Genomic DNA, 24,508 nt, shown 5'->3' with positions numbered 1-24,508 from the left:
AAAAAACACAGCAAAAATACAGGCTGGAGGACTAACTCATGCAGTAGGAGCACCAGCAGAATAAGCAAGCTGAGGAAGCCCAGCCTCTGAGTTCAAACTCCCATACTGGAAAAAAAAAAATTCAGAATTGTATTTGCTCAAATCACTGAGTTACACGTTTAGATCAAGACTAGAATCTCAGAGCCTGTCTAACCCTGACAATAAAAGGATCATTAATTGTGTGCAAGTTATATATTCAGTCTCATGTATTCGCATCATTTTTTAGAAAAACAGCCTCACACCTATAACCCTAACTGCTCAGAAGGCTGAGATCTGAGGACTGAGGTTAGAAGTCAGCCAGACAGAGACATGAACAGTGACTCAGAGAGCTGCGACTCAGGTGGTGGAATGCCAGCCAGCCTTAAGTGACAGCATTCGGCCCTGAGTTCAAGCCCTGGTACTGACTCCAAAACAAAACCAAAGAATAACAAAAGAGATTGATTTGTGCTGTGATACCTTGGGGTCTGTCTTGGGCACTGAGAGCAGACATAGACAGGAGCTACACACAACCACTCATCCGGATTTTACACCGTTCTTAAAGAAGGGAAAACATCTGCGTCTGTGCCCTGAGCATTTGTTGTGAGCAGCTTGTCTTCCTATTCAATTAGACTCTTGCTTTGCCATGGTGATGGAGGGTTTCAAGATGTTTTTATTCTCTGTTATAATTCACGAAGAGTTCTGTGTTCCCTGATTACAATAAACTTGTTTTTGGAATTCATGATAATGTCTGTACTGATCAGAGTGTGAGTGCTTGGCTGCTGTGTTTTGATTTTAGCAGAAATGAATGAATGAAACTTTTTTTCCGAATAATGTCTTGTGGGCTTATTTTTATAACAACTAGAAAAGGGAAAAGAAAAAAAAAACACAAAACCAGAATGATGAAGTGTATTTTGAACCAAACATGAATTAAATCATTCATCTAACAAACATTTACAGAGTACCAACCATTGGGCTGAGAGCTTTGCCACCCACAGTAATGAATAAATCACACTTCCTGCACGCACAGGACTGATGGCTTTGAGAAAAGAAGGCCAGCAAGTAAATAACCCCATTCAAATGAATAAAAGCCTTAGGAGCTGTCAGAGCTCTTTGGACAGGGAGGTGAGAAGGCCAAATTCAAAGGAGAAAAGAAAAGTTTCCAGAGACTTTGGCCGGAGGCCTGTCTGTCTCTGGATCCTTGTTGGAAAGCCAAGATCTAAGAATGGTCTAAGGTTTCCGGAGGAAAGGCCCTGTGGTTTTAGAAGGCAGTGGCATGGACTGACATGAGGGGACCAGTTCCTTCACTGCCTCTACCTGAGCCTGCAGACAGCAGGGCTTGAGCCCTACACGTAAATGTGGGAGATGAGAAGAGATCAGAACTCTCCAGCCCTGGGCATCCTTTGAAAGCTAGGAGTAGAAACACAGAGTTGGAAATCAGTTGTTGTTTTTTTAAGTTGTAGTGGTTGTCAGGCTTGGCCAGCCTGAGTTCCCTGGAGAGTGTGTTTCGATTCGGGTATCAGGGTGAGTATGTGAAGAGTATGGTTCTGTCAGATTGGGTGATGGGCCTGGAATCTCTGTGGGACTTTTCCTAGAGATCTGCTTCAGCTTCTACAGCTCTGGAATTACAGAACTGTAATCTGGAGGGTCAAGTAGCACCCAAATATGATGGTGCACTGGTCACACTTTGTAAAGCTTTGTTGTGGAGAGAGGTCTGACCAGGGTATAGAGAAGTGAGAAGGCAGGAGGGTCTGTGTCCTGGAGCTCCTATTTTGAACCATGATTAGTCCTGCATACTAAGGCCTTGCCCTCTTGGAGCCTACATTTTACTGCAAAACTATGTACACAGTAGATCAACTACTGAATAAATAATATGTGGGGGGGAGAGTTATTGGTTGGGGGGGGGCTTGAACTCAGAGCCTCAAGTTCTCACTTGGCTTCTTCTCTCAGGACTGGTGTTCTACCATTTGAGCCACATTTCCACGCCAGCTTTTTGCTGTCTAATTGGAAATAAGAGTCTGGCATGAAGTTTGATGTCTTGGACTGGCTTTGAACCAGAATCCTTAGCTCTCAGCCTCTTGAGTCACTAGGATTACAAGTTAGCTATAATCATAGCCAGCCCCCTGGCTATAGTATTGTTTTTAGTAATAAGAAAATTACAATAAGAGAGCAAGGCTAGAGCAATGAGATGGAGGGAAAGAGGAGAATGTGGGATGGAGGTTTGAGGACCTAAGATCTGGCAAGCAGAGGAGGAGACTGACTGGAGAAATGCCACCATGTTTGAGAAAGGGCTGGAGGTCCAAAGTTTTCCAGGCCCAGCAGAGAGGAGATGCGGGGAGACAGGAAGCAAGCAGGCGGCAGGAAACCTCGGGTGGTTCGGAGGCTGGTAAAATGGGGAGCCTTATTTCGTGTAATTAAGCTGCTTAACAATAAGTTTCATCTACACTCCATCAGCAAAGAGCCAAAACCAATGTGGGAGCCACGTGGCAGAATGTGGCCTGTGGCGAGGGCCTGGGCTGCTGGCCTGCTATGTGCTGAAATCACTGCATTCCAGACACCACACGGCTGCCTAGAGAGACTGGACATTTTTTTTTGGCAATCTTGCAAAAATATCACGAGAGTTTTTCTTTTTTAATTAAATTGCTTTAACAAAGTAAACTTAATGAGTCGTGGGACAAAATGTTGAATGAACACAAAGAAGTTCCTAATGGCGCAGAACGAAGGGGAGGTGGGTCTCTGTAACTGGAATCACCAATCAGAGGAGGCAGCAGAGGTCCTGGGAGGGCCTTTAGTCCCTGAGTCTGTGCTGGAAAGAAGCTGACCTGGCCAGGAAAGAAAAGCACTGAGGGGTAGAAAAAAGCATGCAAGGCCTTGCTTGCTTGCTAGGAGCTTCTAGCCTGACTGGGAAGGAGAGAAATAGAAACCCACCAGAACATTACAAATGCAGAGCAAAGCCAGGTGCTGGTGGCTCATGCCTATAGTCCTGGTTACTCAAGAGACTGAGCTGTGAGTGCAAAGTCAGAACCCGAGAAGAAACATCTGTGAAACTGTTACCTCCAAGGACGAAGGAAAGAAAGCCAGAAGTGGAGGGCTGAAGTGGTAGAGTGCCAACCTTGATGGACAAAGGAAGGGAGATGATGAGGTCTTGAGTTCAAAGCCCTAGTTCTGGAGAACACACACACACACACACACACACACACACACACACACACGCACACGAAGTAGCATGTAAGATAAAATAGTATAGACAATGAAATTTGGAGGGCTGAAGGGTGGAGGAAGCAAGCATTCCAGAGTTGGGGTGGGGGGGTCCAGAGATGTTATCCAAAGATGTTACCCACGAGTTCTGGGCAGATACATTAAGACAGACAGCATGATGCTTGTGGCACACACTCAGAGGTTAAAGGTCACTCAGTAAACAGGCAGGATGCTTAGGCCTCCAAGAATGGCCCGGGTGAGGCAGAAATCCTAATCGGAAGTGTGTAGCAAGTAAGCTTAGACTTTCTGATGTCAGAAGTGAGAAGCCCCTGGCACCTTCTGAGCTGGCATGCTGATAGCTGTGTTTATGGAAAACGAATCTAACCAGGAATTGTTGATTGGCTGAAAAGGAAAAACAGGTGATCACCCGCATAAGCCAGACTAGAAAGTGTTCAAGGGAGCACAGGAGGCCAGAGCCTGCAGTGACGAAACAAGGAGGAGGTGGGCTTCATTTGTCAATGTGGGTAACGTGAAGCACTTTCCTACGGGGGTTCAAACCCAGCATCACAAAGACAGTCAGCCCCTCAGCCAACCAATTAACCAACAAGTAAGTGTGGGTTTTCTTTTGTTTCAGATGTAGCTGGATATTTTTGCTTTTAATTAGTGCACGTCTCCTTCATATTCTTCAGACAATGCTCTGCTAGATATCAGTACATCATTTCATGGATTCTTTAGTTTATTTATCTTTGTGTATGTGCCAGTCCATACTGAGGCTTGAATTTGTGACCTTGTATTCTCACTTTACTTTTCCTAATCAAGTGGGCCACAGCCCCACTTCTGGCTTTTGGCTAGTTAACTGGAAATGAGTCTCGTGGAATTTTCTACATAGGCTGACTTGAAACTGTGATCCTCAGATCACAGCCTCCTGAGTAGCTAGGATTACAGGTGTGAGCCACCAGTGCCAGGCTTGCATGTGATGTCTGTGTATCATCTGTCTCTGCCATAGACTGAATGCCTGGGGAGAGGGACCTGCTTGCTCACCAGTCCATCTCCAGGACCCAGAATAGAACTGTGTACTTAGTACCTATGTACCTTCTGCAGACAGGGTTCTCTGGAAAGTGGATTGTGAACAGAACTTGGTGTGCACAACTCTCCTAGGGAGAGAATTGCTATCAAAAGGAAGAGAAGGTGGCTTAGTGGTAGAGCACTTGCCTAGCTTTCATGAAGTCCTGGGTTCGATTCCTCAGTACCACACACACAGAAGAAGCCGGAAGTGGTGCTGTGGCGCAAGTGGTAGAGTGCTAGCCTTGGGCAAAAGCGGATCAGGGACAGTACCCAGACCCTGAGTTCAAGCCAGGACCAGTTAAAAAAATAATAATAAGGAAGAGAAGGAAAGGAGACTGGACAGAGGGAGCAGGCAGCCTATGAACTTATCTGATAAAGACCCAGCCAAACCACCATAGCTGTGATGCTGGGATTGTACAGGTGACAACTTTGGGTTGTAGGGGAGTCAGGTCTAGATTACACAGGTGACAGGTCTGGAATGTAGGGATTGACAGGTCTGGGTCTTTGTAAACTAAAGGAAGGGCAGGACCTTGGCGAAGAACTGACTTTAGATAATTGTCCTTCCTTCCAGTATCACACCACAAACTGAGATAAGAAAGCCTTACTTCTCAAGGGGCTCTGGGTTGTGCTGCAGGGCCCACAAAGTACCTAACAAGGTGGCTGAACAAATGAACCAACCAAATTGGAAAAGACTCCTCCAGTGCCAGGAAGCCTGGGTTCAAATCCTACAGAGCAAAGCGCTGAGTCCCAGCCCAGGACTGCCCACCCCAGGGGTGACAAATGAAAATCAGCCCACAGCACCAGTCATGGAAGCTGGAAACCAGTCCCTTATACTTGGGAAATGGAGTATAGCAGAGACACAAAAGACCGAGCTTTCCTGACAAGAAATCAAAGCCATGGTAGTTGGGTCTGGTTTGCAAAGTTGAGAATCAAAGAACTAGACATACAACCCATCCCAGATTGCCTTATAGATAGGGAAACTGAGGCACGGTGCAGTGTAAAGGTTTCTTCAAGGTCACACAGTACATCCGTATTAGAGGTGAAATACAGCAATACAAACATAGTGCCCCATCCCTGACAGTGCCTCCTGCATCTTGGGTCATAGCTCTCTCTATGTCTGCTTTCCTCTCCCTTTCATTAATAGCAATAAGAGCCCCTGGCCAACACATTTGCTGGGTGGAACTGCATCGCTCATCTAATTGGATCCACTCTGAAAAGGAACAACAGTTGCTTGAGCTCCTTGGAATCTGTTTTGTTCTTTTCCTTGTGACTTGTGAACAGCGAGCTGAGACATAAACCCTGCGCCTCATTGTTGGGGTAAGGGATGATTTACAAGGTCCTGGCCGAGGTCAATCAGCCTTGGCTCTGATGGAATAAAGAAAATAACTCGAAGGTTGTAATTTAAGAGAGTGACAAATACAGTCGTCACTTGAAACCGAGGTTTCAAATTGAAGTTCCAGCCCGGCATCCAATTTTCCCACCAGTTAATTTAATTTGTTTGTCTAACCTAAATCAAACCGAAAAGCAACTTCCTGATAGGCCTGGAAAATAGTCTCTCCCCAACCCCCTGCTGGAAATGATTGCAGCATTTCTTAAGGCCTGGGTCCCTTCAACCACTCAAGGGCCGCCTCGGCCTTTGGAACATGTGGGCATCCTTGGATTTAGAAGGGACCAAGATGAGAACAGTTTACCTCATGTGTGACCAGCCTGGTCTCAGAGCTATGACGGAAACTGTCATTGTCAGTTAGAAGTTAGGCCTGAATAGACAAGCCAGCCCAGTGTATGTGTGTGTGTGTGTGTGTGTGTGTGTGTGTGTGTGTGTGTGTGTGTTGGTCATGGGGCTTGAACTTTGGGCCTGGGTGCTGTCTCTGAGCTCTTCAACTCAAGGCTAGCACCCTACCCCTGAGCCACAGCACCACTTCTGATTTTCTGGTAGTGAATTGGAAATAAGAATCTCAAGGACTTTAATGCCCAGGCTAGCTTTGAGCACCATCCTCAAATCTCAGCCTCTTGAGTAGCTATGATTACAGGCATAAGCCACTGCCACCTGGCTTCCTTGAGACTCTTATCTCCAATGAACCAGCAAAAAAACTGGAAGTGGAGCTGTGGTTCAAGTGGTAGAACACTTGCCTTGAGCAGACTCAACATCCAGGTTCTGAGTTCAAGTTCCTGTGATGACTCTCCCTTCCCTCCCAACCCCAAACAAAGCTGTGTCTTGGTGGTGCTGATGGTGACAGTGAAACACGTATAGGGGGTGTACACTTTCCTGCTTTGTCGGCCAGGCAACGATGTTCACCTCCCTTGTTGCAGGTGAGGAGACGATGGACGGAGTGACTTAGATGCCAGATGAAGGCAGACCTCAGAAGCCACACAGTGCAACCGCCATGGAGAACAGGAAGGTGATGGGATCTGCTTTGTGCTTTCCCTGTAAATAACAGACAGAAGTGCAATGAGGAGCCTCGGGGGTCTTGCCCTTGCCCCCTGCCAACCAGGATCCTCTGCTGCGAGAGGCTGGCTCCTTCCCCTCCTCTCCCCCACCCTGCCTGTCTCCCCTCAACTCTGTCTGAGCACCTGGAGTTTGATGGATTGAAAGCAGACCTCACAACACCAGGACTGGATAATGACGGTCTTTTTTGGTAAAGCTCAGGATTCCAGAATGTGGCTAGAGGCTGAAATGTTTGATAGTGGCTTTTGTTTGGGCTTTGGCTTGGGGGAAGGGAGAGTTTGGGCCGTGGGCAGCTTGTGGACAAAGACACAAGGAGGAACAAAGATGGTGTGTGAGGACATTTGACCTAAAGGGAATGCCTCCATTGCCTGTGTCCACCCAGGGACAAACAAAGCTCTGGAATTCCTTGACCTGCACTCAGAGCAGCCTTCCCCCCGCACCTGGGACCCCGTGAGCTGTCAGGGAAAGAAGGCCCAGGAATGCACCCTGCCACCCAGCCTTATCCCACCAGATAAAGTCTTTCCTGGAGCAGATTCCCATTTCACAGAAAGTCCTTCATCCCCCAGTAAGGCCTATGAGCCTCAAAACCCCTGCCTCCGGGTCTCGAATGGGGCAAGAGATACAGAGATAGCAAGTGATGCTTTCTGTTTCTGTGGTGCTTGAAGGAAGGATGGGGAAACAGAGGTATCCACTAGGCCACTGTGAGGCTGGAGTGAAGTTCCCCAAGGGGCATGCATGCTGCCAGAAGAGAGCTCAGGGGATAGACCCACAGAGGAAGAGCCAAGAAGATGGCCTGGACACAGGGCTGAGGCAGCATCCATGGGGGCTGCAGAGAAGAGTGTGGAAGGAATGCGGTCTCTGGAGGACTGGAGACACTCATGCTTTGAGGATTCTGTGCACCACGCACAAGCATGCACACCCACACACATGCACTTGCCTAGCACTGACTTTCTCCACTGGTTTATCCATGTGACCGTTCAGGTTTTAGAATCAGGACCAGAGAAACATCTGCTTCTCCAGCAGTGGCAGAATGCCTCTGAGCTTTGTATCCCTGCTCAGGAGTGCCTGTCCTGGTGGACATTTTCCTGGCAGAGGAGGCCCCCGGGCACGCTACCACACACTGGTAGATGGGGAAAGTGTTCCAGCATGGATCAGGCCAAATCTCTGTGCCTTCTTCGGCCAGAGTGCACAGGAAATAAGAGGACCACTGTCCATCAGATCTGGGGAGGCTCCATCTTTGCAGGAGCTCCAGAGGACCACTCTTCCTTTATTCTGGGGAAGGAAGGCCCATGAACCCTCCCTCAAAGCAACCACCCAGTCCAGTGACACATGCCTTGAAGAAAGGCAGAGCACTCCTTCAGCCATCCAGGGTTTCCAGCAGGGTCTGTCAGACCATAAATCTCTTTCCACAGATACTGATCTCCTCTCAGCAATCTTCTATTCACTCCTCCTTCCTCCCAGCCAGACTCTACAGTAGAGCCAGGCACTGCCTGTAATCCTAAGATCTGAAGATGGCCATTCAGAGCCAGCCTGAGCAGGAAAGCCTGCGGGACTCTTATCTCCAACTAAACACCAAAAATCTGGAAGTAGAGCTGTGGCTCAAAGTAGTAGAGCAATAGGATTGAGCAAAGAATGATAAGGGACAACACCCAGACCCACCGAAGAATATGCTGGAGTGCAGTGCTGGTGGACTGTGGGAAGCCTGGTATGCATTTCCTGGGACATCATCTCGCGCTGTGAACATTTCCTGCTCAAAATGGAGGAAGCCAGGCCAAGAAAGTGAACGTAGTCCTTAGGTTGCCTGGAGATCTGAATGCTCAGGAAATTTTCCAGGTCTTCTTGTTACTAGTTCACTTTTGACAGGGATACCCCTCTGTCCGGTGCTCCAGTGGTTCTCTGGAATTAAAAAACAATCAAACAAACAAGCAACAACAACAAAGGCCGGATATCAGTGTAAGCCCATCTACATAGGAGACTGAGATCTGAGGATCATGGTTCAAAGTTAGTCTAGGCAGGAAAGTTCATGAGATTCCTTTCTCCAGTTAACCAGCAAAACGCCAAAAGAGGAACTGTGGCTTAAATGGTAGAGCACCAGCCTTGTGCCCAAAACCTATGCAAGAGAATGAGGCATTGCATTCAGGCCAGAACCAGTACAAAAGAAGGCCACGCCACGAGCAGCGCCTAGTGGTAGAGTGCTCACCTAGCATGCACCGAGCCCTGGGTTCAATTCCTTGGTACCACATATACAGAAAAAGTCAGAAGTAGTGCTGTGGCTCAAGTGGTAGCGTGCTAGCCTTGAAAAAGCTCAAGGGCTGAGTTCCAAATTCCAGGATTGGCAAAGAAGGAGGAAGAGGAGGAGGAGGAGGAGGAGGAGGAGGAAGGAAAGGAGAAGGAGGAGGAGAAGGAGAAAAGGAAAAGAAGGTAAAAACCCTACAAGGTGGGAAATGCATGCAGGCCCTTTCTAAGTCTCAGTGAAATGAAACCAAAAGAAACTTTGTCCACCCAGCTGGCTTGATGTTCCCATCACTGCTCTCCACCTGGCCTCTCTGAGGCGGCCCTCAGGGTTCACTCTGCCTTTGTCTGGGTGACAGAAAGGATGGGATCCCCAGTCCCCAGCCTCTTGGCGCCACCTTTCCAGTCCTTTCTCCTTGTGAGATGAAATCTCCTTCCCTCTTCATCCTCAGGAGAAAAAGTCCTGGGATGCCAAGGGGAGTGAGAGGATAGCTGGGAACTCTCCTCTTGCTCTCTCCCAGGTCGGAGCTGGGGAGGTGGCTCTGGGCCTGGCTTGGCTGGCTGGCAGGGAACACAGCCACAGGCAATTCTGCACTGGGGCTGTTTCCTCATACCTGAGCCGTCCACAGCGCATCCACCCCGCCCACTTGCACTATTTAAGGCCAGCACCCAGGACTGGTTGTGAGTCTCAGCGCCCAGCCGGGCAGAGCCTGCTCCACTCACCCCAGCCCACCCCAGCCCAAGTCTCCCATCAGCATGGCATCTGTGCGGCAGATCATTGTCTGGAGGTACTGTACTTTTTCTCCTCTCTACCCTTACAGTTTAAGAACAATGGGGGAAGTCTTTTGGGGGTATTGAGAACGGCTGTGCTATCTCATAGAGTCACCCCTCCCATACCCAGCAGGGGCTCAAGAGTGCAATTGATTTCACCATTGCACCCTGCTTCTTTGAGCTCAGGGTTAGGGAGTGTTTGGCTTAGTGGCTGGTCAGAAGGGCTGGCACTTGCCAGAGAAGCTGTGACACTTCAGGGGTGGTAGTGTACCATGTGGGGTATCTGGTGATGTGTGGGGTGCAGGGGGCCTTTCTATGCAGCCCTCAGAATGAAAGGGATGAACATGCGTTGACTTTTTTTGTTGGTAGTAGTGATGGTGGGGCTTGAACTCAGTGCCTGAGCGCTGTCCCTGAGTTCTTTTGCTCAAGGCTAGCACTCTACCACTTTGAGCCACAGCACCACATCCAGTTTTCTGGTGGTTAATTGGGAATGCGAGTCTCATGGACTTTCATGCCTGGACTGGCTTTGAACCTCGATCCTCAGATCTCGGCTGCCTCCGTAGCTAGGATTACAGATGTGAGCCACCAGAGCCTGACTTGACTTTTCTTGACAGGTGACATTTCTGTATAGCACTGAGAAATTCATACAGGTACCTCTCCCCTCTCCTCCAGCTGCAGGGGGCGGGGTCTCTCATTTTCCTGAGAGCTTATTGGAGAGAGGGCCCTAGCAGCTGCAGCTGATTCCCCAGAATCAGAACAGAAGCTAGCCCCTCTTCTACCTTCTGCTCTTCTGACTTACTATATTCTACTTGATTTGCCCCTTGGGGCATCATTTGCTTTTCTGGGAGGAAAGAGATCGAAAATGAAGGGGTTCATTCACTCGGGTTTTTTTTTTTCTTTTTTCTTGAAATGGTTGGTAATTCAGTGCCAGGCACAACTCACAGTGGCCTTAAAAGAGATAGATTAGTTGGTTCTAAGAGTTGTTTGAAGGATTTATTCTCTGCTTTTTGTGTCTTTTTCCAATGAAAGGGGTGGGGGAGTAAAAAAAAAAAGACAGGCTGGGAAGAAGGAAGGAAGGAAAAAAGGAGGGAAGAGACCCAGATTAACAAACTGTGAAACATGTATAAAGAGGCTAAGAACATATCAGTTCCTACAAGCAGTCTAGAAAATTCTTTTCCCTGGAACAAGTTGTCATCTCCCTCTCTTGTGTTCATTTCAAACCAGCAGGCCCTTGGAGAGGTGGAAAGGACCCAGCAGGGGTCTCTACCAGTACCTGGCCAGGCCATTGTCCCATCAGTCCCTGACAAAGCAGCAGGCGGGGGTGGCAATAGGGAGAAGGGGCATGTCCACTTAAGACCTGAGATGACCAACGACGGTCCCAGGAGCCACTGCGAGGGGGAAGCCATCGCTCAGAATGCCTGGCCTGGCCTGCTCCATCTCGAGGTGTGGCGTACTGTGCTGTCTCGGTAATCCTCAGCTCCCTCTTGCAGAGAAATGAAGTCATTTGCTCAAGGCCTCAGGGTTATGAGGAGAAGGTAGGGCAACTTGACACCCACTCAGTCTCACCCTGACACCCCAAGCTCTCCGCCCCAGGCTGCACTTGTCTTGGCTACCACCACTCCAGATCCTCTGTCCCAGTTCCTCCATCTTTGGTCTCCTGGATAGGAAACAGAACAAGTGGGCCTGTGTGCCCAGGACAGGCATGTGGGCCTTCGAATGCCACATTACAACCTGCCTGACTGGCTTCACTGGAGAGTTAGCAAGAGGTGGGTGTTCCAAACGCGGGTGGGTCCCGCACACTGGCAGGCCCAGAGTCCACAGGCCTCTCTGGTTGGCCCAGGCTGCCCTGAGCTCTTTGGCAGTTGCAATAGTAGGGACAGGAGTCTTCAGGAAGAAAGACCATGAGCAGCTTTGATGGGAAATAGGATCTGTAGAACGGGGGAGTGGGGGATTCAGGTGCTGAGGGAAACTCTGTGGTCTCTGTTGATCCTAACAGCACACCTATCTTTGCTGTGAGTCACTGACCTCTCACCCAGAACAACATGGCAACAGCATTATGGCAGCTATGGTGGCTCCCACCTGTAATTCCAGCTACTCAGGAAGCTGAGATCTGAGGATCATGGTTCAAAACCAGCCCTGGCAGAAAAGTCTTTAAGAAGCTTATCCCCAATTAACCAGCAAAAACTTGGAATTGAGGTGTGGATCAAGTAGTAGAGCACTAGCTTTGAGCAAAAAAGTTAAGGGGTAGTGCCTGGGCCCTAAGTTTATGCCCCAGTACTAGAAAAAAAAAGTGTGTGTGGGGGGGAGCTGAAGCCCCAAGTTAGTTCACAAACTCTTTGCAGTCTATACAGTAGCTGTAACGTGGTACATTTATGTAACTACTGTTTTGTACTATTTCTTTCCTTTTAATAAATATATATTTCTAAAATGTTGAGATTCAGTGTGATTTGGAGGCCTTGCTGAGAAAGTGAATCATCATTGATAAATAGTATTTCTATTTGTGAATTCTGTTCAAAATTTCAAATAGTAAACTCTAGAAAGGAGCCATCGGGAGCCGGGGGACTTGTAGGTGTAGGTGGGCTATGTAGGCATACTTCTTCTGGATGAGGAGAGAAAAGGGCTGTTCAAGAGGTAACATTTGAGGTCTCAATGACATGACGCATAGATAAATGGATGATGGATGGATGGAAGGCTGGATAAATGGATGGATGGACAATAGATGGGTGGATGATGAATGGATTATAGATGGATAATTGATGATAATGGATAGTAAATGAATGGATGTATGGATAGAGAATGGATGGATAGATGGATGGTGGCTGGATGGAGAGAGAATGGATGGAGAATAGATGGATAGATAATTGATAATGGGTAAAAGAGAAAGAATGGATGGATGGGTGGACAGATGGGCAGATGGACATTTTTGCTGGTGTAATTGAGAATATTCATCTCTCTGGAAAGGATAAGGAAGTCTCTCAGATTTCCTTAGAGAACATACTTCTATAGACTCAAAGTGGGTAACGGGAATGATTTTTTTTCTCTTTTACTAGAAAGTTGTAATAATATCATTTAAGAGAGTATTGTAAAGAAGAAACCCAGGGTCACCATAGTTTTGTTGTAGTTTTTCTATTTTCTCTGTTGGGGCCCCTTTCAAACTCAAGTACAGATAATTTTTAAGTAGTTATTAATACAATGGTTACCCTTTTATAGTCTAGTCTGCCTTTACCACTGAATGTCTAAGTATGAGAAGTTGAAAATAATTTCACACTTAAAAATATTTGCTGCCAGGCATGGTGGCTCACACCTGTAATCCTAGCTACTAAGGAGACTGAGATCTGAGGATCAAGGTTCAAAGCCAGCCCGGGCACTAAAGAACATGAGACTCTTATCTCCAATTAACCACTAGAAAACCAGAAGTGATGCTGTGCCTCAAAGGATAGGATGGTAGCTTTGAGCTGAAGAGCCCAGACCCAGAGTTCAGGCCCCATGACCCACACACACAAAAAAAATTTGCTTTGCTGTGTGCTGGTGGCTCATACCCAGGAGGCTGAGATTTGAGGAGCATGGTTCAAAACCGAGGCACAAAAGTCCATGAGACTCTTATTTCCAATGAACCACCAGAAAGTGGCACTGTGGCCCAAGGTGGTAGAACACTAGTCATGAGGAAAAGAATTCAGGGACTGCACTCAAGCCCTGAGTTCAAGCCCCACAAATGACAAAAATAAAATAAAATAAAATAAAAATCATTGCTTCCTGCTGTAATGTACATTCTGGCCCGCTCATACCTGGTGGGATTTCCCTGGCTGCCGTCTGGAGGTCTTTCCCTTCCTGGTAACCCAGTACTTAAGCGGACAGGAGAGCATGGTGAGTTCTACGCATGCTCACACTGACATCAGGTTTTAGAGACGCTGAGCAACATCAGGCTGGACCATAAGAAATTGCCAACATTCAATTGCTTACTTAGCTTTGTGTTGTTTTGAGGCAGGATCTCACTAGCCCGGGCTGGCCTCAAACCCATGTTTCTCTCATCTCTGCCCTCAGTGTGCTGGAATTACAAGGATGATTGGGCTCTGTGGCTCAATTGATTCCGACCTGCAAAACATGGTAGCTCAGACCTGTACACTAGCTACTCAGAAGGCTGAGATCTGAGGATCGCAGTTCGAAGCTAGGCAGAGAAGTCTGTAAGACTCATCTCCAAAAAGAAAAAGGAAAAAAAAAAACACTCAGAAAAGGCTGGAAGTGGCCTGTGGCTCAAGTGGTAGAGCACTAGTCTTGAGCAAAAGAAGATCTGGGACAGCACCTAGGCCCTGAGTTCAAGCCCTAGGACTGGCAAGAAAATTAAGTGAATAACCAAATAAAGCAATAATAATAATATTTATTAAAATACACCTAGACTCCTTTGAGCAGTGAGGGCTTAGGATAATTAGAAAATAATAGAAGCAGCGAGTGGAGAACAGGTCCATTAAGGCAGGAAACTGGCTGCATAAATAGGGCTTGGATTATATTGCTTCGGTGGAGTGACACAAGTGACACTGGCAGGGGGCAAAGGTCAGGTGATATGTCACGTCCAGAGCTGGCCATCTGTCTCCTTGCCCAAGGGCTTCACATTTTCCAGACTTTCCAGCTAACGTTCTTCTTGATTTATGTGACTTTTGGTAAGTGACTCATGTCCTTTCCGCTCTGGTGACACAGGAGGGAGGAGTCCTTGGTGGCATTAATAGCTCGCTCATCATCCCTCAGACATGTGTTCTCAGCAAACATAGGAACCACTTTCCCTAGGCCTCTTGTAATTACTAGTTTTTCTTTTCAGGATACCGCAATGACCCTGGGCTATGGCAGCTCATGTTGAGGAGACACTAGAGGCAGAGTTGGTCTCTGGGCAGATGTGAAACACACTTAGCCAGAATTTAAATTTGTGTTTCTGAAGCCAGAGTAGCCAAAGGGGTAGATTCAGAGTAGAGTGAGACAGGGGCTTGGCCAGGACTAGCTCAGTGCTTCTAGAACATTCTTTATCCTTTTCCTTTTCTCCACCTCTCTTCCTTTTTTTCATTGATGCCATTGCTGTTTTCTCATACTAGAGATGGAGCTCAAGGCCCATGTTTGCTAGGCAGCTGCTCCACCACTGAGCCCCAGCCTAGAGCTGATCTCCTCGGGTGTGTTTGCATTTGGTTCTAATGGGAATGTGTGTGTGTGTGTGTGTGTGTGTGTGTGTGTGTGTGTGTGTGTGTGTGTTATATGGTGGGACCATACTGGAGTTTGAATTCAGGGCCTGTCACTTTTTAAAAAAAATTTTTTTGCCAGTCCTGGGACTTGAACTCAGGACCTGAGCACTGTCCTTGGGCTTTCTCAAGGCTAGAGCTTTGCCTCTTGAGCCACAGCACCACTTCTGGCTTTTTCTATGTATGTAGTACCAAGGAATTGAACCTAAGTCTTCGTTCATGCTAGGCAAGCACTCTACCAGTAGGCCAAACTCTTGGCCCCAAGAAAGATGTTTCCTACCGCAAGAAAAAATGTTTTTCTTTTCTTCAAAGAATTATCTTCACAAATGTCTTCCTACTCGGAGCCCTTTTTATACCCTTCATGTGAGTGCAAGGACTGGGAATTATGGAGATGACTGTGGAGGAAGTTCTGCCTCTCAGCTGGTTCCTGGCTGGGGTATGCAACATCCACTATATCTGGGAAACCAGAGCTGAAACCTGGAAGGGTAACATCTTACTATATAAAAGGCAAAAGCTAAAAGGCTTAAAGTTCCTGTCAGTGAGGAACTTAGAGGAGACTAAAAGACACACAGATATGTAAGTAACCTGATCGGGAAGCAGGGGGAGCAGGAGAGTGGCTCACACTTGTAATCCCAGCTACTCAAGAGTCTGAGATCTGAGGGTTACAGTTTGTAGCCATTCCAGGCAGGAAAGCCCATGAGCCTCTTAGCTCTAATTAACCACCAAAAAGGCCAGAAGTAGAACTGTGGCTCAAGTCCCTAACAGAACACCAAACTTGAGCGGAGGGGGTGGGGGGGGAAGATAAACAACATAAACACAGTGCCCAGACCTTGAGCTCAAGCCCGAGGACCAACACTAATAATCATAACTAAACTATAAAATGTATATCCAACATGTAATGAAAGATTCTAGTTTTTCTGGTTTTAAATTTCTAGAAAAGCTCATTCAATGATATTCCTGGCCTTTTCTAAGCATGTGCTGGGCTGGGGTGAAGGCAAGGGCTTTTCTCTCTTGCTTAGATGGAGCAGATTCGAGTTTCTAGACGTCTCTAGCATGTCACCCAGAACTAGAGCTCCAGGACTTGTTTTGGTTAGTCTCTTGAAGTTTTTGATATGTCAGATGCAGAACAGGAAAGCTTCGCCTGTGATTTGCATCTCCACGTTACTCGGTATGTCAATAATAAGGTAAAGAATGAGGGGCCGGGAGTTTGGCCTAGTGGTAGAGTGCTTGCCTAGCATGCATGAAGACCCTGGTTGGATTCCTTGGTACCACATATATAGAAAAAGCTGGAAATGGTGCTGTGGCTCAAGTGGCAGAGCTCTAACCTTGAGAAAAGCCCAAGGACAGTGCTCAGGCCTTGAGTTTAAGTAACAAGACTGGCAAAAAAAAAAAAGAATTATAATAAGGTAAAGAATGAATACGTACCCAAACTCTTTTCTGGCCCCTCCCTTCTTAATTTTGGGTGTAGTCTAACCAAATTAACCAAGTCACCTGGCTTGATTTTATTAATGAGTTCTTATTTGGGGGGAATTTTATCACCTGAGGTTCTGTGAAGTCTGGACTAAACAGTACATTTCCTCAGCAAATATTTACTTTTGCTTCTGTTAAGCATTGGAACCTCCCCAAGGGGAACCATTTGAAGTTATTTCTTGGTTTAGGGTTACATGAGACTGAAGGCATTGTGGATGCATGCCTTACACTTGCATAATTGTCACCTGTAGTCTCTGGGAATTTGTGTGTGTGTGTGTGTGGTGTGTTTCCATATGGTAATGTCAGTTTCTTTTTTTTTTAATTCAGCATTTAAGGTATTTTAAAGTAAGATTGTTGGGCTCTTTTTGGCTTCACTTTCTATCAGTAGTAGGGCTTGAACTCTGGGCCTGACACTTTAGACCTGAGTCTTTTCACTCAAGGCTGGCACTCCATACTTGGGTTTCAACTCCACTTCCAACTTTTGGGTGGTTAATTGGAGATAAGCCTGGGCTGTCTTTGAACCGCAATCCTCAGATCTCAGCCTGAGTGGCTAGGATTCTGGGCACTGTACCTCACTTACCTGGCTATACCTTGTACCCGTATGAGGGCTTCACAGAAGGATTAGCAAAAGCCTAAAGGTGCTTCTTGTTTCATTAAAAACACAATGGGGTCAGTTATACTGCTGAAGGAATCTTCTGGAACTCTCCTTTTCCTTTGCAGTGAGAATAAAGAGCAACAGGAAATTCAGGTCTGAGGGGCCAGAGCTGGGAGGAGGCAGGCCATCCTCGCCTGGCTTTGCTCCTGTGGGTACAGGGCGCTACAGTCAAGAGAAGCCACCGCTTGCTTCATGGAGCCCGCACAGTTCTAAATAGAAGAGGATTGTTAATGAAAAGGAATGGCTCTGCTGCCATTGTTAAAGCTCAAACATTGTTAAAGCTAAGGTGTCTGTTTATCAGTGTTCTGGAATTTTCCACCTCATGCTTCCTGATCAGTATTCCTTCCACAGTCTGCAAGGAACACTGCAAGGAAGATTTTTTTTTTTTATTTGTTGATTTTTGTTTTTCAATTGGTGTAACACAGTGCATAGTTTTCCCTGTGGAGAACACAACTGATTCCGATCCCGAGACTGAGAAAGCAGTGGGCTTCTATAAAATGCCACACAAGTAAGGCAGTCACATGCCCATAGCTCACACCTGTAATCCTAGCTACTCGGGTGGCTGAGATCTGAGGATCACAGCTCAAAACCATCACAACAGACAGAGGAGTCTGTATATTTCCTCAATTCACCAGCAAAATAATCAGAAATAGAGCTGTGGTCTAAGTGATAGAGTACCAACCTTGAGCAAAGAAGCCAAGAGAGGTTACCCAGGTTCTGAGTTCAAGCCTCAGCACTGACACACATGCAAAAGAGCAAGAATGCCTCTGGTCCCCCATTTCACAGGTAAAGAGCAGAGTCACAGAGAAAGTGCTGACAGGTATGGGATCCTCTCCCAGGCTCACCTCTCACTGAGGTGAGAGAGAAAATGGTCAGAAGTGGAGCAGAAACCCTGGTTTATCGTTGCGTTTTTGTGTTGTTGCCAGTACCAAGTTTTGAACTCAAGGCCTGGATGCTATCCCTCAGTTTTTATACTCAAGGCTGGTTGCTTTACCACTGGAGCCACAGCAACAGTTGTGATGGTTTTTTTTTTTTTACTGTGGAAATAAGAGTCTCACAGACCTTTTTATGGGTGAGGCTGGCTTTGAACTATGACCCTCAGATCTCAGCCTCCCAAGAAGCTGGGATTACAGGTGTGAGCCATGGGTTGCCCAAAGAGAGATCCTGCTTTTCAGAGCTGCCAGGTCGGCCCTCCAGGAATGGGTTACTGCGGATGAAAGCTTGGAGAAGGGAGAAGTGCCCCCTTGGCAGTTTCCCTCAGCCGAGCCCATCTTTGAGCTGAGGAGAGCACAATGCGCCTATACAGGGCACTGAGTAAAATGCCCCATGCTTTCCTGGTCTCTGTGGCACCATTCTTTGCCTCTCTGTGCCTTTCTTTTGTCTGGCCTGTTGTGTCACCTCACCTCAGCGTGGGTGGGAGGCGTTTCCAGCTATGTGGGACCTGAGACCGCAGCCTGGCCCCTGGGAGCTTCTCACAACACCCTCATTGACCCGGACCTTCAGCTCCTCCCAGCCATAGCTGGGGCAGAGAGGAGGGAGCCTGCTACCTGGGAGCACAGCTGGAAGGAGCAGGGAGGTTTTGAGGATGGATTCTCATCTCAGCTCCGCTGCATGCGAACAGCGTGGTTTCAGGGAGGCGCTGAATTCCTCTGTCATTTCTTCATCTAGAAAAGGAAGGTGGTAGATCTGTTTGCTTGTCTTTATGTGGGTAAATGACAGGAGCTGTAAGGGCTGTGTGCAATCCAAGCATACGTGGGTAGATGTTAAGCTCTAACTATTTATTTGATTTCCCATTTGTTAGTCTGTTCATTAACAACTGTTAGGAGCTGGATACTGGTGGCCCATGTCTAGAATCCCAGCTACTCAGGAGACTGAGATCGAGGATTATGGTTCAAAGCCAGCCTGGGCAGTAAAGTCGGGAAGAGTCTTAAATCCAATTAACCAGCAGAAAACTGGAAATGGCACTGTGGCTCAAGTGGTAGAGTGCTAGCTTGAGCTGAAGAGCTCAGGGACAGTGCCCAGACCCAGAGTTCAAGCCCCATGACCAAAAAAAAAAAAGCTTAGAAAGACATATGGCAGTGGAGGGTGGGCCAGAATCCTCAGGGTCGGCCTTTGACATGGTGGGGAGGCCACACTCTGTCTCCATGCACCTGTCTTCTCAGGACTGGAAATGGACCACTGTGGAATTAATTAAACAATTACCCAGCTGTCTCAGGATGGGGGGCGGGGCTCCTTCCCATTTCTCGGAAGCTGCTCCCCTGGAAAAAGGCTGACGTGCTCTGTGTGGTACATCTCATCCATGGCCACTGTGACCGGCATCTGAGGGGTAATGGGGTCACTTCCTGTCTCTGTCTCTTTCCACAGCATCATCAACATCATCATCATCCTGGCTGGGGCAATTGCACTCATCATTGGCTTTGGTATTTCAGGTATGGGAGTTCTGCATTCCCACAATCCCTCTCTGTAACCATTAGAACACTAACCATCCCTGACGCCCAGGCCTCACCCGTCATCCCAGCTACTCAGGAGCCTGAGATCTTAGGATCACAGTTCAAAGCCAGTCTGGGCAGAAAAGTCTGTGAGACTCTTATCTTTCTAATTAACCAATAACACACACACACACACACACACACACACACACACACACACACACAAACTTTTTAAGGGAGGCAAAACAATGGCTAAATTCTCCCTGGTTTTTATTCCTCTCTATCTGATGGGAAGGAAGATTTCATCGACATTAAATGTATTTTCTCCACCTCATCATTAACACAGCTCTAGAGGCCTAAAACCTGCAACGAGTCTAAACTTTACCTCAATAACTTCTCTAGGAGAGATTTCAGTGCATTCCCACCTATAGCTCAAATACTACACATTCAAATAACTCAGTTACACAAGTACCAGCTAAATGGTGTCATTGTTTCATTTTCTCCATAAATGAGGCTAAGTAATCTTTCGAATCAACTTGAATGACACTTTAAAAAGTACAATTTTTACCCTTGTTCTAACGTAGTTACATCTGGTCCATGATTTTATTGAACTTTTGGGGGTTTTGGGGGAGGGGGGGTAAGCTCAGGACTGGCAACTACCTCTTGAGTCACACCTCTAGTTTGGAGGGGTCTGCTGACCAATTGGAGATAAGAGTTTCATACACTTTTCTGCCCAGATTGACTTTGAACCACGAACCTCTCATCTCAGCCTGCTGAGTAGCTAGGATTACAGGTGTGAGCCACCATCACCACCTGGCTTCTTTGTGTGATTTTGCTGCTTTCTTTTTTCATATTGTCCCCCAAACTTTAGATGTACCAGCTCTGCCCACCATTTTTTACTTGCACAGTGAACTGGTTGTCTCCAATACTGCTTTTTTTATGTGAGCTGGTACTGGGACTTGAACTGAGGGCCAGGATTATATTTGTTAGCTTTTTCACTTGAGACTGGTGCTCTACCACTTGAGCCACAGCTCAACTTTCAGCTTTTTGATTGTTAATGGGAGAGAAGAGTCTTATAGACTTTTCTGCCCAGAGATTTTTTTGGTTTTGGTTTTGTTTGTGTCAATCCTGGGACTTAAACTCAGAGCCTGAGCACTGTCCTTGGGCTTTCTCAAGGCTAGAGCTCTATCACTTGAACCACAGAACCACTTCCAACTTTTTTTACGTATGTGGTACTGAGGAACTGAACCCGGGTCTTTGTGAATGCTAGGCAAGCACTCTACCACTAGGCCACACTCCTGGCCCTAAAGGATTCTTTTTTACAAAAGCTTTTCACATTCCCTGTTTCTCGTTGATCCCAGACATCAGTCTGGCCTTCATGGATGAAGGGTGTGGCACACTAGCTCCCAGCACTGCCATGGTCTTGACCCCCGAAACCCCTGCTCTGCACCCCCAGGGCGGCACTCCATCACAGTGACCACGTTCACATCGGCGGGAAACATCGGAGAGGACGGGATCCTTAGCTGCACGTTCGAGCCTGACATCAAGCTCACCGATGTCGTCATCCAGTGGCAGAAGGAGGGCGTGGTGGGCTCGGTCCACGAGTTCAGAGGCGGCCGGGACGACCTCTCACGCCAGCACCAGGCCTTCCGAGGCCGCACGGAGCTGTTCTCCAACCAGGTCATCGTTGGCAATGCCTCTCTGAGGCTCAAAAGTGTGCAGCTGACCGACGCTGGCACCTACAAATGTCTCATTGCCACCTCCAAAGGCAAGGGGAACGCAAACCTGGAGTACAAAACTGGAGGTGAGCTCATTCCAGAGCAAGAGGCCCGATGGGGGCCTGGGAGCCCAGGCTCCCCCATAAAACATCTCTGGTGTCAGTTCCGTGCTCCTGACCCAGTCCTGTCCACTTGCCCTGTGCCAGCTTGCCCTGTGCCCACCTCTACACCAACCGCATTATAACACTAGGACTTAAGCCTCCTTCTCGACCCCTTTCACGCCCTCTAGCCATCTCTCCGAGGTGCTGAGCCATGTCAGCATGAAGTATTTACAGTCCAGACAGCAGGGGCTGCGGACCACATGACAGCTGACAGTGGCCCCACCATACGAGAAATGTGGTGGCACACACCTCTGGCGGAGGCCAGAGGACCGTGAGTGGAAGGCTGGCCTGGGCTGTGTATTGAGACCTGGCTCCAAAAACAACAGAGAGAGGAGACAGACACAGAGAGAGTATGTGCCTGGAATCTGTCCTGTAAATGTTTCTGGGCCCACATCAGCAATGCAAGTCTCCAGATGCTCATGAGTGTGGAATCCATTTTAGAAATTAGTGTTGATAGCAATTCAATATACAATGTAGAAACTAATATGGAGGCTGGGAGTCAGGGGGCTCACACCTACAAGCCTAGCTACTCAGGAGGCTGAGGTCTGAGGACCTCCAATTAACCACCAGAAAACCGAAAGGGGTACTGTGGCTAGCCTTGAGAATGTTCAAGGACAGTGCTGAAGCCCCAAGACTGGCAAATATTTTTTAAAAAGCTGAAATAATTGAAGCAATGAAATAATATAGTATTGAATTATAATGCAAGTGCACCAGTAATGAGTAACAAATCAGAAAGAATAATAAAGCGAATCTTCCTGACAAATCAATGGCAAGTCAATTGTCCTAAAGTGCACGTTCATTTGTCATCTCTGGAGCTCCTTGGATCAAAGAAAATCACCTGCTTTTCTTTAAAGCTGTATCACTTGAACTATACTTCCCCTGGTAGCTTTTTTTGCCAGTCCTGAGCCTTGAACTCAGGGCTTGAGCACTGTCCTTGGCTTTCTCAAGACTCTACCACTTGAGCCACAGCACCACTTCTGGCTTTTTTCTATGTATGTGGTACTGAGGAATCAAATCTGGATCTTTGTGTATGCTAGGCAAGCACTCTACCTCTAGGCCAAACTTCTCCCCTCTCCCCCTCCCTACCCGCCCCAGTGGCTTTTTGTTGGTGATATGGCAACACAAGGAGAAAACCAGAGACAGAGACAGAGATAGACAGAGACACAGAGGGACAGCATTTTGTGTTTTTAAGACCTAGCACGTCAAGGCAAAGTAGTCTTACCTGTCTGACCTTGACATTTACCCTTCTGATCTTGGCTCTCAGCCTTCAGCATGCCCGAGATGAATGTGGACTATAATGACAGCTCCTCCGAGAGCCTGCGCTGTGAGGCCCCCAGATGGTTCCCCCGACCCACAGTGGCCTGGGCGTCCCAGGTGGACCAGGGAGCCAACTTCTCAGTAGTTGCCAACACCAGCTTTGAGCTGAACTCGGAGAATGTGACCCTGAAGGTCGTGTCAGTGCTCTACAATGCCACCTTCAACAACACCTACTCCTGTGTCATCGAGAACGACATCGCCAAGGCCACAGGGGACATCAAAGTGACAGGTGCGCTTCCTGGTGGGGACAGCGCCCTGGGGCCTGAGCTCCCTCCCATGGAGCTACAGCTGCGTGGCTCTACATGCTTTCCATATGGGCTGAGAGTGAAAATATCTAAATTAAAGCGTAATGTACTTCATATATATTGTGTGCCAGGGCACAGATCTGGTCCTGAGATCTTGATTGGGATTTCAGTTGCGACTGCATTATGTGACAGGAAGCCTGACACACGCAGTGTTAAGGCAGTCATTAGGTTTTGTGGTGAAGGTCTGCTATCAGCCAGTTTTCTGGAGAGCCTAAGTAGGACCGTGGGGCACTGTTGAACTCAGTCCTGCTTTGCTGCAGTAGTAAGCGGGATGATTCCAGTTGTTAACTGCATCCTGAGTTCCCCCTAAATGGTTCTGCTCTGCCCTTGAGAATGGGAAGACGAAAGATCTAGGCCTCAACTTCCTCTTAACAAGCCCTAGTGAGACATATCAAAGATCTCACTGGTTCTGGGCCAGGAAAGTCTGCAAGCCCTAGGTTGAACTTGCTTCTTGGCACCCTGGCTGATAATGGGGTAAGAAGGCCCATTACTTCATCTCTCTGCTTCCTCCAGAGAAGGAGGAAGTGGAGCTGTGGTTCAAATGGGAGAGCATTAGCCTGGAATGAAAAAGCCAAGAGAGAATGGGAAGCCCTGAGTTCAAGCCCCACTACAGGCACCCAAAAAACAAAATCACCTGAATTGGGAAGCACCTGCTGGGGTTCTGCAGGTTCTTGCTCTTCACCAGCTGGTCATTTGACATGGACAAGTAGCTTCTCCCAGGAGACTCTTGAGCCTCTTTCTCTTCTTTCCAGACTCGGAGATCAAACGGCGGAGTCAGCTGCAGCTGCTGAACTCTCAGGCTTCCCTGGGGGTGGCTTCCTTCGCTCTCCTCGGCTGGGCACTCCTGTCTCTGATGCTCCAATAATTAGCCTTGGCCACACCAACACACGCAGAGCGATTTGTACAACAGGTGAGGTGAATCACAAGCGGTCTGGTAGATTGCATGTACTGTTAATGTTGCTAACGGACACAAGAGAAAACTCACCAATAGATGGGTGGTATTTGTGGAAACTCAAACCTTGCTCTTTCTATACTACAACACTCATGAAAGCAACATTTTCTTATTCCGGGGGAAGAAGTGGTTAGCTTTGATTTATTACCCTGGATTCTGTTGTGATTGACAAAGCATAATGGCTTGCACACAATCACTTACCCAAGTGGCCTCAGGCCATTGGGCCCTTTGGCCAGGGGAGTTGACAGATGGCGTGCCAGCCAGCCCCCTGCTGAACTTGCTCATTTTCACCTCTCAGTTCTTGGGCTAAATGACTGTTAGGATATTTCCTTCCCCATCATCTCCTGTAGGTGACATTTGTCAGAATCCCAGCTTCTGGAGTTCTGGGCTTTTGTGTCATCACCACCTGGCCCCAGGCTCACAGACCTGAGTTTGTCTCCCTCTGCCTCAGTGTATGTCCTGCATGGTCTCTGGTCAGATCTAACCCAGCCTTCACACTCTAGTTCAATGCCTAGTCCAAGGCCCGCCTCAGTGGCCCATGGCAGGAAGTGAACA

General features: G+C 47.6%; 1 protein-coding gene and 1 long non-coding RNA gene across 4 annotated transcripts in view; one reads left to right on the top strand and one right to left on the bottom strand.

The window, feature by feature from the left end:
• Nucleotides 1–18,717: 18,717 nt before the first annotated feature.
• The window catches only part of LOC150061198 (uncharacterized), a 20,113-nt gene continuing 14,322 nt past the window's right edge, over nt 18,718–24,508 (bottom strand). The window contains exons 3-4 of one of the 3 annotated variants that reach the window (XR_016535897.1): nt 20,951–21,285; nt 18,718–18,735 (exon numbers count right to left, since the gene is read on the bottom strand). This is a non-coding gene — a long non-coding RNA (uncharacterized LOC150061198). Of the gene's footprint in view, nt 18,736–20,950; nt 21,286–23,707; nt 23,962–24,508 lie in introns of those variants that run through there. The other 2 variants (XR_016535895.1, XR_016535896.1) reach the window with 2 other exon arrangements.
• On the top strand, nt 19,401–23,905 carry Vtcn1 (V-set domain containing T cell activation inhibitor 1). Its single transcript, XM_090334096.1, has 4 exons — nt 19,401–19,500; nt 20,957–21,304; nt 22,644–22,925; nt 23,754–23,905. The coding sequence occupies exons 1-4, from the start codon at nt 19,401–19,403 to the stop codon at nt 23,864–23,866; spliced, it is 843 nt and encodes a 280-aa protein (XP_090190222.1). The 3' UTR covers nt 23,867–23,905.

The sequence above is a fragment of the Megascapheus bottae genome, chromosome 6 (genome assembly GCF_031878675.1).
Source record: "Megascapheus bottae isolate mThoBot1 chromosome 6, mThoBot2.hap1, whole genome shotgun sequence".
Classification (NCBI taxonomy): Eukaryota; Metazoa; Chordata; class Mammalia; order Rodentia; family Geomyidae; genus Megascapheus; species Megascapheus bottae.
This window is presented reverse-complemented; position numbering and strand designations above follow the sequence as displayed.